Source organism: Chionomys nivalis, chromosome 23 (assembly GCF_950005125.1).
Source record: "Chionomys nivalis chromosome 23, mChiNiv1.1, whole genome shotgun sequence".
Classification (NCBI taxonomy): Eukaryota; Metazoa; Chordata; class Mammalia; order Rodentia; family Cricetidae; genus Chionomys; species Chionomys nivalis.
The window spans coordinates 688,936-702,686 of record NC_080108.1 but is presented as its reverse complement, the minus strand read 5'-3'; the positions used below and the strand labels follow the sequence as shown (position 1 = coordinate 702,686).

The window sequence follows — 13,751 nt, the reverse complement described above, 5'->3', positions numbered from 1 at the left end:
GCAATATTCCTAAAGGTCATAAGACCTGGTCAAGTGCCCAGTTCTCTGTCCTGGTTGGGAAAATGTTGGGGAAAAAAAATACTGTTGTTTTGTCTGTGAAGGAACATAACCTCTGGAGCCAGATTACCAAGATTTAAGTTCTTGTTCTAGATCCATCTGTGTGGCAAACTGTTATCTTCTGTGTCTTAGCTTCCTCGTGTGTAGAGAAAGGGAAACAGTGCCTGCCTCTTAGGACTGCAGTGAGCATCAGCATCACTGGAACAGAGTCCCTGGCCCCAGGTTCGCAGGCCTCCCGACAGTAGTGAGTGGCCTAGCAGGGAGCCCACCACGAGCAGTAAAGCACTCGCTGTGCTGTTTTTTCTTTCACGACTAGGACTCCACGTTTCACATCTTCTTTCATTTATTGAAAAAAATTTTAGAAAATGGCAGTTAATAAAGGGCACAAACAAATTGACAGGAACATACTAGTGGAAAACAGAGAATATAAAACTAAAAATGCCACTGGCTTCTTTAATTGGTTAAGAGCACAAAATGTAATAGGCAGGTCTATTTTAAACAAATTAAAATATTTTGTATTTTTTTAAAATAATTCTCCCCAAGTCAAATATATATACACACCCACAAAAATGGTGTATACAGGAAAGCTGTCATACATAAGAAGTTGTATCCTGGACTGAAGGAAACAGTTGCTGAAGCAGGGATTAACACAAAGTCAGCAACAAGTTAACAACACCCACTTCCCAAGACAAGGCTCTACAGTCCAGAACGGCCTCAATCTCAATCCCCCTTCCTCAGTCTTTCAAGAACTGGAATTGTGGGTGAACACCACGGCCCAGTGGGTTAGTGGTGGCACAAAGCTATGCTAAATAAAGTACTATTAAGTACAAAGGAAAAGAATGCTCAGCTTTACAAAAATGTTTCTTAAGGAAGACAACAACGACCCAGAAGACCAAGGGGGCTACAGCTAGCCATCAAAGATACAGCTTTGCACATCTGTGCGAGGATATTCTGTTTATCCAGCATGGGCTACACAGGGGCATCTTTAACACTTCATACTTGACCAAGTTTAGACTTTCTGTTTCTTTCCTACCCATCAGTAACTGTATGATCCAGCAAGACAGCGTTTAGAATTGGCTATTTTATTTTTCTTTCTGTGGCAAGACTATCATGGAGCCTAGATATTTCAGGTTCATATGCATCCATGACTAATGTCCCACTGTGATCAAAGAACTTAGCAATGGACTTGGTGAACTCGGCTTCCCGCTGCTGCTTTGTCCTCCCGCTGATGAAGGTCAACTTCAGGGTATATTTGTCATCGAACCTAAGCATCAGGACAAAGAGAACAAATCAAACACCAAACAGACTGGAAAACTAAAGAGCTCTCGGGGCCAGGGACGACAGTAATAAAATACCAAACAGTGAAAAAGGGCATTAAAGGGGAAGGAAGGGAACCAGCAGAGAAGAGGGAGGAGGACCAGTGAGAGCAGACATATGAAAATGCCCCCAAAACGCACCACTTTATATGCTAACTTTAAAAATCAATTAAAAAATAAACAGGAACTCAAGCAGTAACATACCTCAACCAAGTGTTTTTGAAAGGTGGGGATAAGCTTAGCAATGCTGAATCAGGGACTACCCTACTGAATGGAGACTCCTTAAAGATAACCAACCTCACATCTCTGATCTTTTAAAAAATATTCACTTATTTAATATGTCTATGTATTCACCTGCATGAGTTTATGCACATGAAATGCATGCAGGAGGACAGAAAAACCAGAAGAGGATGCTGGATCCCCTGGAACTCAAGTTACATCTGGCTGTGAGCTGCTGCATGGGTGCTAGGAACCAAACCCAGTCCTCTATAAGAGCGGTAAGGATTTTAACTTCTGAGCCATTCTTCCAACCCAACCTCTGACCTTTGTTAACTGGGCACAAGGAAAAAGACAAAGTATATCCTGAGAGTATCTTCTATGATAAAGAAATCTCAGAACCTGCTAGCTCATTCACCCCCACCTTACATGACTAGCACTGACTGCTAACTCATTCACCCCCACCTTACATGACTAGCACTGACTGCTAACTCATTCACCCCCATTCTAAATGACTAGCACTGACTGCTAGCTCATTCACCCCTACCTTACATGACTAGCACTGACTGCTAACTCATTCACCCCCATTCTAAATGACTAGCACTGACTGCTAGCTCATTCACCCCCACCTTACATGACTAGCACTATGACTGCTAACTCATTCACCCCCATTCTAAATGACTAGCACTGAGTGCTAGCTCATTCACTCCCACCTTACATGACTAGCACTGACTGCTAACTCATTCACCCCCTCTTACATGACTAGCACTATGACTGCTAACTCATTCACCCCCTCTTACATGACTAGCACTATGACTGCTAACTCATTCACCCCCTCTTACATGACTAGCACTATGACTGCTAACTCATTCACCCCCTCTTACATGACTAGCACTGTGATTGGCATAGAACAAACACAGACTAGGACACTGTAAATCCAGGGCAAACCCAACACCAGGAGTCCAGAATCTCTAGGGACCAAGGATGGCCGTTACCTTTTGAGGCTGGAGGACAACTGCCAAATATCATCAGGATCCATTCCTGTAGGGTCTTTTCTGTGGGCCACAAGAAAGATGCTCTTCTCCTTATATGAGGTATAAATGGTCAGAATCCCCATCATCACAAAATAGGTTCAACTGACGTTAAGGGGAAAATATACAAATATGCAAACACAACAACAGTAACAACAAATGACACATGAGAGCCACAAAAATTTTCTTGATAGCCGTAAGTTACTAGTGTATCACTGAAATTTTAATTATTTCCCTTTAACCCTTGTATTTAATACCCAGAAGAAACACGGCATCCTCTGGTTCGTTCTCTAGCCATCTCAAAATGGAGAGAAACGGTACAGGACAAACAGGCTTTCTATCTTTTACACTGAAGGACAACAGGTCTAAGAACGTCCTGTTACCCTAGTTTCTCAAAACTTCATTATCACCTGTGTTTATTTCTCTACTTAAAAACATATCAGCGGTGGGAGAGATGGCTCAGCAATTCGGAACACTGGCTGCTCTTGCAGGGAACCTGGGCTGAATCCTATCACCCATATGGCAGTTAAATTCTATAGCTCCGGCTCCAGATCTAACACAGACATATACATGCAGGCAAAATACCCATATACATAAAATACAAAAATAAAAACTATATTCTCCATGTGACTATTCAGCCAATGACAAAGTGACTTCAGATTTAGTCTACTGTGAGATGGACATGCAGACGCATTATTACACAGCTTGACAGTGCTGATTTTATATTCACCACTAACGTGTGTGGAGCGCCATTTAAATCTCATGAACTAGAGAGGCAAGGAGTATGATAAGAAGGATAAGGACTCTGAGTTAAGACAGTACTGGGTTTGCACGTCAGCATTTAATAAATTAATTTCTTCCCCACATATGCTCACCTCTAAATGGGCAGAATACTGAGCTTCTAGAAAGGCGTGAAGGTAAGCGTGGTGGGACACACCTATAATTTCCACACTTGGAAGGCTGAGTCAGGACTACAGCAAGTTAAGGTCGGTCTACTGAGACCTGTCTCAGACAAACCGAACAAAACTGTCATGGGGCTTCTATATATAGCCATTAGCACACAGACCTTACTTACAGTGGTGGTCACAAGCACTGTGTATAAAACATGACCTTAGGATCATGCTTCTATACATAGCCATTAGCACACGGTCCTTACTTACAGTGGTGGTCACAACCACTGTGTATAAAACATGACCTTAGGATCATGCTTCTATACATAGCCATTAGCACACGGTTCTTACAGTGGTGGTCACAAGCACTGTGTATAAAACAAGACCTTAGGATCAAGCTCTGCTTTAAACAGAATACAGCTGAAATACTGTCCAAGCAGTTGTTTTGGAGACTGTGATGTGGCTGCTGTCCCTGTCTCTAGAACTTAAGGTGTGTTCTTTGAGATTGCATCAACAATGAGAATTTCTAACTAGGATAACTAATCTGATTATTGCATCAACAGTGAGAATTTCTAACTAGGATAACTAATCTGATTATTGCATCAACAGTGAGAATTTCTAACTAGGATAACTAATCTGATTATTGAAGAGTCACAGGTTACTTGTTGCCAAGACCAGGAACTGTCTATTTGTATAGCACTATTTTTAATGGGTGCTTTATTAAGATGGCTTACTAACTGCCTCTGAAAGTGGATTAATTTTATTTTTAAAGTTGTGTGTGTGTGTGTGTGTGCCTGCAGGATCCAGAAGAACGTGTCAGGTCCCCTGGAGCTGGAGTTAGATGACGTGGGTTCCGGAATCAAACTCTGACTACGGCACTACCTCTCCAGCTTTGTGAAGGTGGCCTGTAAGATGTATTTTTTCACTTAGTGGAAGAGTTCTACATACTAATGAGGATATATAGCTATAATTTTTTAATTTTATACTTATTTATCTGGGGAAATGTGTGCACAAAGTATGTCAAGGCACAGGTGTGGAAATGAAAGGACAACCTGCAGGGTCAGTTCTCTCACTCTGGGTTCCAGGGACTGAAACTCACATCAAGCCGGACAGCAAATACCTTCACCTAAAGAGGCATTTTGATGGACCAGAAAAAAAAATCCATTATATCGTTTTTAAGTTATAAATTATGAAAGTTAAATAATGAACCAACCTGGAGCTCAGATTCAGAGAGACTGGCTGGCCAGACGGCCCTGGGATCCCATCCCCATCTCCTCAGCACTGGAATCACAAGCCTGTGTGCTGTGTCCAGCTTTTAAGTGGGTGCTGGGGTTCCAAGTCTTTGTGCTTGTGTAACAAATATTTTAACAACTGGGCCATCTCCCCAGAACTCTTTTTTCCAGTTCTTAAATGGGGATATGAGGTTTTGCCAGGTAGCCCTAGCTGGCTTGGCATTCATGATCATCCTGATTCACCCTGGGAGCTGGAATTACAAGCGTAGCGACCACATCCACAGTCCCACTCATTCTGGCAATTCTGAATGTGTATTACTTACATTTTTTTCCTCTGAGCACAAGGTCACAAACACCTTGGATTTCAAACCCATATTGTGTAGACCCAGAAGGAGTCCTTAATCTCACTGAAACACAGGTCAAATCCACACCTCATGCTCAGGACCTCCCCAGCCAGCTCTTCAGCTTCAAAGAAAAAATAGGAAACACATTCAAACTTCTAAAAGCCCAAGCTTTTCTATTTTTAGTCTGGAATAAACGGCTTAAAGCAACCCAGTCTGATGGAAAAAAATCCAACGAGTTAAAAGAGCTGGGTCTCATTACCATTGTGCATTTTTGCTCTAGTTCTCCTATTAGTTAATAACTAAATATGTTACAGATAAAATAACCTTATTAAATACAGAATATCAATGATATAGCATGAGTTTATATGCACAGCTTTTAATGTTAATTCTAACATCAGCAAGTCCTAAAATCAAAGCTTCTATGCGAAGCAAGGCTAATCTAATGGCAGGCATTTTTGAATTGTTATTAAAAAGCACACCTGAGCATGAAAAAAGGATATGATATTACGCACAAAGCCAAAACTGGCTTGGACTCTGGAAAGGGGTGCATGTAATCCCAAATCAAAGCCACTATGGCAAAGAAGCAGGAGATGGTGCAGATGGTGAGGCGCCCGTCAATTAGACCAAAGTTCTCCACGTACTTGTACTTCTCCAGGAGTACCTAGAGAGAAGCAGGAGGGAAGGTAACAGGGACGCGGCCTTGCTGTGGCATGGTCATGTTATGAACTGCAGGAATAAACAAGTATTCTCTTCAGCTGGCATCTTACCACTCTAAACAAAGAATCCCAGAGAAACGGTTTGGGCTTTTTGGGGGGGAGGCAAAAACAAGTTTCTTTATGTAGCCTTGGCTATCTTGGCTACCCTGGAACTAGTTCTGTAGATCAGGCTGGCCTCAAACTCACAAAGATCTGCCTGCCTCTGCGTCCCAAGTGCGCCTGGCAGTACCTTACATAGTTACATAGGACACAGCTAACATTTCCATTTCTTTTTGCAAACGAATTCTCCATAGATGAAAGTTCTACCTTCCCTAGTTCTGTGCTCTAAACTAATCTCGAAACAATGAATTACCAATTTTCTTGATCTCCCCAACACTGATGTTAAAAAACAATTCCTCTTATTTATTCTGTGATAATTTCAGAAGCCCTTTCCTGGCTCATTTTCTAACTTTGAGATCTGAGAGGAGACATGTCCACAGGCTAAAAACACGCTCATGCACATTCTTGAAAAATGTACCTTTTTGGCGGAATCATCCAAAGAATTTTTCACAGCTGATCCATCCCACTTATCAATTTTTACAGGCTTATCATCAATCTTCCACTGCAAAACAACCGGGAAAACTGTATATCAAAACTGCGGCACCTTACAAAGTAGAATGTGCTACTTTCTTGAGAACTCTTTTTTTTTGGTTTTTCGAGACAGGGTTTCTCTGTAGCTTTGGTGCCTGTCCCGGAACTAGCTCTTGTAGACCAGGCTAGCCTTGAACTCCCAGAGATCCACCTGCCTCTGCCTCCGGAGTGCTGGGATTAAAGGCGTGCGCCACCACCGCCTAGCTTCTTGAGAACTCTTGTTTTCTGATGAAATGGAGACTAGGCACCACAATCAGGTTCTCATACGGATGGTGCAAGTTTCCATGCAGAAAACGCAAATCCTACAGCCTAGAACCAGAACAAGTGCATGTGCTATGTCAACTCATATATCCTACCCCATTTACCACAGAGGAGTGCAGCTCATATGCATTTAGTCAATACTCCTTTAATAACCCCAAAGGATTTGTTGGGTTAAGCCTACAACAAGATTTGGATTATCTGTGAAATAGTGAAGTTTTATCACTTCAAGAGAGAAAGAACTTATTCTCATAGACCCCCCCCTCACCCCCCCCCCCCACACTCAGACACACATCACCGAGAGCAGCAGAGTCCAGGGAGGAAGCTCGGCCGTACAATCTCCCAGCGGTTTCCACAGATAATGTGCAGAAGCAGTGTTAACATGCTGACTAAGCCTCAACCCTAACCCCACTGCCTAGTTCGAGAAACTTCAGTAGGGAGAACTTCCAGTGAATTACACAAACCATGACAAGGTTATAATTTGGTTTCTGGAGAAAGGGATGCACCATTCTACTTTGTACACATGAAAACCCTGAGCCCTCTCTGCTACAGCACGGAGAAAGATCTAAACAAGCAGGGCTGACATTAGGCTCCTATTCCCATCTGGTTGCCATTTCCCATCATTCTCAGAAGCCGCTCCTCTAAAACGTATGCAAATCACACCCTCCCTATTATATCCACGTATCTTCCCCTCCCTCTGGTCTTCTTAACACTAAGTATGAGGAACAATAAAAAGGAATAAAAAGACAAGGCAGAAGCTAGGGAGATCAGTGAGCTCTGAATTCAATAAAAGATCCTGTCTCAAATAAAAGGTGGAGCCAGGCATGGTGGCAATGTCTTTAATCTCAGTGTTCCGAGGCAGAGGCCAGTCTGGCTTACACAGTACCAGGTCAGTCAAGGCTCCATAAAAAGACTCTGTCTCAGAAACAAACATAAAGGTAGCAATCAACTGAGGAAGCTTCCGGCCTCCACACGCACACACATGCACCTACATATGTGTGTGAACATATACACAGAGATACAATGTAAGCAGAAACTGCTCTTTCATTTCCCGGCCGCCCAGACCCAAATAATCACACAGAAACTATATTAATCACACTATTTGGCCTATTAGCTCAGGCTTCTTTATTAACTAACTCTTACATCTTAAATTAACCCATTTTTATTATTTTGTACTTGGCCAAAAGGCTCGTGGTTTGTTACCTCTTGCTTTTTGGGCAGCTACATGGCATCTCTCTGACTGCACCTACTCTCTCTTATCTCTTCCAGCTTGGCTATATTCTGCCCTGCTATAGGCCGAAGCAGCTTCTTTATTAACCAATGGTAATAAGACATATTCATAGCATAGAGGGGAACCCCACATTAAAACAAGGCAAAGGCAAGTTTGTTTCACATGGGACCTCACTGGATAAATTATAATTAAGGGCAGCATGTGGGAAGGAACTAATGTAAGTTCCCTCAGAACTACCACCCTGCTATCTGGCAACTTGGCTGATACACAGTTCCCTGCACTATATAAAACATCCCCTAACTGCTGAAAGTAGTTCCCTGTGTCTAAGCTCTGTGAACAATGTGATTCATGTCAAACACCTTTCCTTCTAGGAATCTGGCACAGACTAGGCATAAGGTGCCCAATGAACTGTGTGTCTAACGAGGTTCCCTGGCAGACACCACTTCACATGTGCTATCTGTTGTAACTCTGCCATTAAATACCACTTGGTTTCCTCCGCATTCCATTCCATGGTGCTATAATAGATCTTATTGCAGGCAGCACTATATGCTGAGTCTCATGGTTTGGCTAACAAATCACCAGTCTTGGGAAACTCCCCTGACACGTACGTATTATTTTTCCTGCTCCTCCTGCCATCTTTTCAAAACAGTCATAGTACTGACTTGGCATTATTTAATAGCTTAACTGGATCAGATCGTTGTTCTCAGTTTACATTATAACCATACAACTTATTCATGTTCATGAGTGAGGCATGATGGTTACTAGAAATCACTTTTTTTTTTTTTTTTAAATCAACAGAGGAACAGGGCATACTTGTCCTTGCCTGAGTTTTGGAGGACAGAAATACCCCATGTAGGCAAATGCAAATAAAACAGTCCTACACTAGCTCAGAACTGGGTCTAGTGAAGGGTTCTTTATTTAGAATGGACTCACAGATCACAGTCCTTTGCAGGAGTGGGCAACAGGAACCGAATTCAGCAGCCAGGAGAGAGAGGAGAGTGAGTAAGTGAGCCTGCATGGTTTTTTCGGTAACCAAGGCCACGCCCAACCCAGTCCAGTGTCTCAAAGGCCATTGACTGAAGGAGGTTCCCCAATAACTCCCCTTTTTGCCTAAATAAGAGTTCCAAACTCAATACAAAACTATTGTATATAATAAGAACAGATATCAAGTATAAAAATTAGAATTATAACTAGCATAAACAATACTAAGCAAGAAACATATGCTAAATGTTTCAATAACTATTCTATCCTAAAGAGTCTAAGTCTTGTATTAGAAATGGCTGGCTAAGTAAGGAGAGGACAGTAACTACAACTATCTAGTCTTCAACCTCATCGAAGACCTGAGAAGGTAGATAATTTTTGAGTAGGCAGGAAGTACAATCAGGCAGCTTCCAAAATGTGCAATAAATGAGAGACAATCGGCTACCTGGCCCAAAGTCTCACTGGGAACACTGGAGCAACCAACTTTGGCTAAGGCCTAGAGTAACTGACAGATCATAGTCAAAGAGGCAGGAAAAATTTCAAAACCATCTTACCCTGTCTTGACAAGGTTTGGCAGTCTTTTTTCTCATATTCTGCTTGTCCAGTCCGGACACCGCAAATTTTGTCAGTGGTTGAGGCATGGGCAGTTTCCTGCCCAAAGGCCCAAAGGCCAGCTTTGCCAAGAAGAAAACAGCTCCAAGTGAAGTGTCCTCAGTGCTCAACATGGGTGTAGATTGATGTTGCCAGGAGCAATCGTGTCTCATGTCAACAGAACCCTAAGTTATTTAAATGTCATATTCTATAGTTCTTTGAAGTGGTTGAAGATCACCTATCTATGCAGAATACAATCCCTATGTATCTAAAGAAACTGATTAGTCTAACTATAATCATGACAAACATGGATTACTAAAGACCTATAATACTTAATACTTGTATAGCTTAAAGACTAAGAGTTTATATTAGAATATTAAACAATCTTTAAACAACTCTGCAGCAAATGAGGACAATGACCTCAAAATGTAAAGAGTGTATAAGTATCTTGAGGTAGAAATGTATAGTGCAATATGATCAATATATCCTAAAATGTACCAATATACAAATGTCTTAAGTAGAGATAGAAACATGCAAACATACAATATGACAAAATAACTTTGCCTAGATGTACAAATATTGTAAACAGAAATAGGAGCATATTCAATATAACAAATATAATTTGAATTTGTATCAATATGAAAGAATCTATACCAATGTAAATTGTCTATACATAATAGCTCACAATCACTATTATTATTAGAGTGAGTAAGCTACCTATTATCCCATTTAATTCCCCCTCCTCTTTTTATCAAAGAGATCCCTAAGCCTACATAATTTCCACCCCAACCTCCCAACCCTATACCAGTTGATTTTAAAAATCAACTCCTTATGGCTTCCATATAGCTCAAAAGGCACTGACAGACATGGGGCAAACCAGCTTAGAGCAGTGACTCGGAGGGGGAAGATTAGATCTGCAAACTTGTTTTTGAAACAGGAAACAGGTGCCGCTTTGCTCTTAAAGTCTGTTTCAAAGGAGCAGAAACCTGCATCAGTGTTGAGAAATCGAGAAGCACATTCGTACAACTTGATCACATCTCTTCATGGCAAGTGAACTACAGGTGTGGAAATAAAAACCTTCCTCCCCCAAAGGGAGAAAAGAAAATGCAAGAAGAAGAATCATGTTGAAGAGCTTATATTAAAGGCACCATCTTCATTTGAATACTCCTAGAACAAAACCCCATTGTTTACATAGGCCTGCTCCACTCGGGACAGGTCCCAGATTCCCCACTTCAGTAGTCAGTTTTCTATACACGTCGAGCAGCATCTTCTACAGGGGCATTTTTCTCGGCTAACGTCAGGGCTGTAGAACGCAAACTTGCCCTTCTTTCTATTAAGTCCTATACACTATGGCCATGTTATGTCTAATTCAGTGAACTACGTGAATAATTTTCCTAAAGTCACTTTATATAGTCTCAAAAGCCTTTCCATCCCACTTAAGTGACCCTCTCCAGTCTAACTCTACCATCACTAGTTTACCTAGAGACCCTCCTGTTAAGCCTACAAGAATCTCAAGCACCATCACATTCTGTATAAGGAAGAGAGACGGCTCAGCGGATAAAGATACTTACCGCCAAGCCTCATGGGGTCCCTGGGTCCCTCACAGTAGGAGAGAACTGATTCTCAAAAATTGTTCTCTGACCTCCACACCATGTGCCCAAACACACACACACCCCAAAATACATCAAATGCAACAAATAATTTAAAACTTTCTTACTTGATATGTTTTTCTTCTCATTCTTAACATCATGTCTGAACTCTACTCAGACATGACGTATCTTTCACCCCAGGGCTCTAACTCTTAGCTATCAGATCTTAAGAACCATCCTCTCTCATTTGAATTTCTGCAAAAAGTACCTTTTGAATGCATCATGTGTTTCCTTAAATATACTTATTTTGAATACTCCACTTCCTATTTGGCTAGTCTGAGCACTCTGATAACAGAAACTTGCTACTTCCCTTCATCACGACACAGTAAACTTCAGAGTGCAGAGGCTGATAGTCTTGATTCTGCCCCAAACCCTGTCATATAACTCTCTTTGTTTCAGATGAAAAATAGAAAAGGTTCTAAGGTTAAGTAACTTCAGAGTCTTCATACTTAACTCCAGTAGCAGAGATACTTAAAGGCCAAATTATCCTAACACAAAGATACTACAGTCAGCTCTCTATATCAAATATTGCACAGGCAAGCCGGGCGGTGGTGGCACACGCCTTTAATCCCAGCACTTGGGAGGCAGAGGCAGGCGGATCTCTGTGAGTTCGAGACCAGCCTGGTCTACAAAAGCTAGTTCCAGGACAGGCTCCAAAACCACAGAGAAACCCTGTCTCGAAAAACCAAAATATATATATATATAGTACAGGCAAGGACCAACCAATGTATAGACAGTATTCAATGGGAAAAACAAAAACAGAAGCAAAAATGAAAAACCTTTGTATTCCTGAACTCACAAACATTTTTTGTCACTGTATAACAACTGTCTGCAAAGCATTTACTTTACAGCAAGTATTTCAAATAATCTAAAGGTGATTTAAAGTACACTGGAGGGTATGTAGCTTATATTCAAATACTATACCATTTTATGAATGATATGAGCATCCTTGGACACTGAAAATCTGCAGTGAAACCTGAACCCAAGCCTTGACAGACACCAAAGAGCATTGTGTAGTAAGTTCTGCCTTGGCAGAATGTCCCTGTTTACGTCTGCTAGTAATAATCCAAGCAGAGGGGAGACGGAGTCACCCTGGGAAGGCTCAGCATAAGCTGTGAGTTGCACACCCAACAGAAAGAGTGAATTTTAACAAAAATACCAACCAATTCTCAGAACACATTCCTACTTAAGAAGTATTAAGACTGTGAGGGCAGTCAGAAGAAAGAAGCAGGAGGGTCTGAGTTTGAGACCAGCTTAGCTGCACAGCAAGACTCTATCTTAATTTGAATCTAATGACCCTCAAAAGAACCAAGCAGAACTGGGGAGGTGGCTCCATGGTGGAGTAGTTGCCTACTATGTGGGAAGAGACACAAATCCTGGATTGGAGACCCTAACAAAATCAGGTATTCATTTCGTAAGCACTACAAATCTGCTTGGCACAGAAGAGTCTGAAAGCTTTTCGATTAAAATGTTTCAAGAAAAAATGGTTTACTATATTAAAGTAGCATGCTCCACACTTATCACATCAGCTGGGAATGAGGACACTGGAGGGGAACCTTACGATATACCCAGGCTAAATCCCTCACTTTTCTAGATGAGTAACAGAAACGAGGAGAGCAGGCATATTTCAGATCACATAGCAAGAGGCAGAACCAATACTAGGCCTGCTTTTCACATAACTGTTTCTTCCAAGATGCTATGCAAAGGGCAAGAAGGTCAATTCAGGAGCAGCCCCACCTCTTTCCTTTAAGCCCTTATGAATAAAGATGGGTTTTTTGTTGTTGTTGTTGTTTTAAAAAAAAATGGAAAAATAGCTAGCTGGCACAGACAGCAGGGGACAAGCAGAGGAAGAAAAGAGAAAGGCAGGGAACGCAGAGGGGAAAAGACTTTCTGTCAGCCTAGCAAGGGAAGCCAACATACGAATATTTCATTATTTGACGTATCATGGAAAAAAAATCCGCCTAGAAACTTTAGTAAGTAAAAGGCCAAGGAACTCTTTGGCCTCTATAGCAACACGCGAAGGTGACGGCGGAAGTCTGGGGAACACCGACTTCGAGTAGATTCTTTTAAGTTCTTGGGGAGATCAGTTTTCCGCGTTGGTGAAATGGGCACTTTCCAGAGTGTGTCCCCCCCTTAGCACAACAGAAACGCGATCCTTACGGCGAAATATAGCTATAAGTAACTTTAAAAAGCTGCGGTGGCAGCCAGCGTTAGGGACCAGCACACTTGCGGAAAAGAGAGGACCTAAAGAGAAGGCTGAGATGTGAATGCGTTGAGAGGGCAGATGACAAGAGCGCGGTGGTGGGCTACAGAGGAGCGCTAATCAAGAAGCCACAGACAAGGGGGGCGGGGATGGGACGGCGGGCTCAGCACCTCCCGGGCATCCCCAAGGCTCTACACTGTCTCCAGGCCCCAGCTCCTCACCTTATCCAACAAACCAGTGCGGCTGCTGCTTGTCCCACAGCTGGGGCCGCCGCCAACCCCACTACCGCCTCCGCCACCGCCGCTTCTCCCGCCTTGCGACGCCGCCGCCGCCATCTTGTCTCCCCTCCGCGTCTCCCTCCCTCTACGACTTGTCCAAAGCCGATTGGCTGAAACCGCCCACGTGG

The 13,751-nt window shown here is 42.3% G+C and overlaps 1 protein-coding gene across 1 annotated transcript; it reads right to left on the bottom strand.

The window, feature by feature from the left end:
- Positions 1–388: 388 nt before the first annotated feature.
- Spcs2 (signal peptidase complex subunit 2) lies at positions 389–13,726 on the bottom strand. The gene is made up of 5 exons (XM_057756684.1): positions 13,567–13,726; positions 6,320–6,403; positions 5,588–5,747; positions 2,585–2,720; positions 389–1,321 (listed from the first exon to the last, which is right to left on the bottom strand). The coding sequence occupies exons 1-5, from the start codon at positions 13,678–13,680 to the stop codon at positions 1,135–1,137; spliced, it is 681 nt and encodes a 226-aa protein (XP_057612667.1). The 5' UTR covers positions 13,681–13,726; the 3' UTR covers positions 389–1,134.
- Between the last annotated feature and the right edge of the window lie 25 nt (positions 13,727–13,751).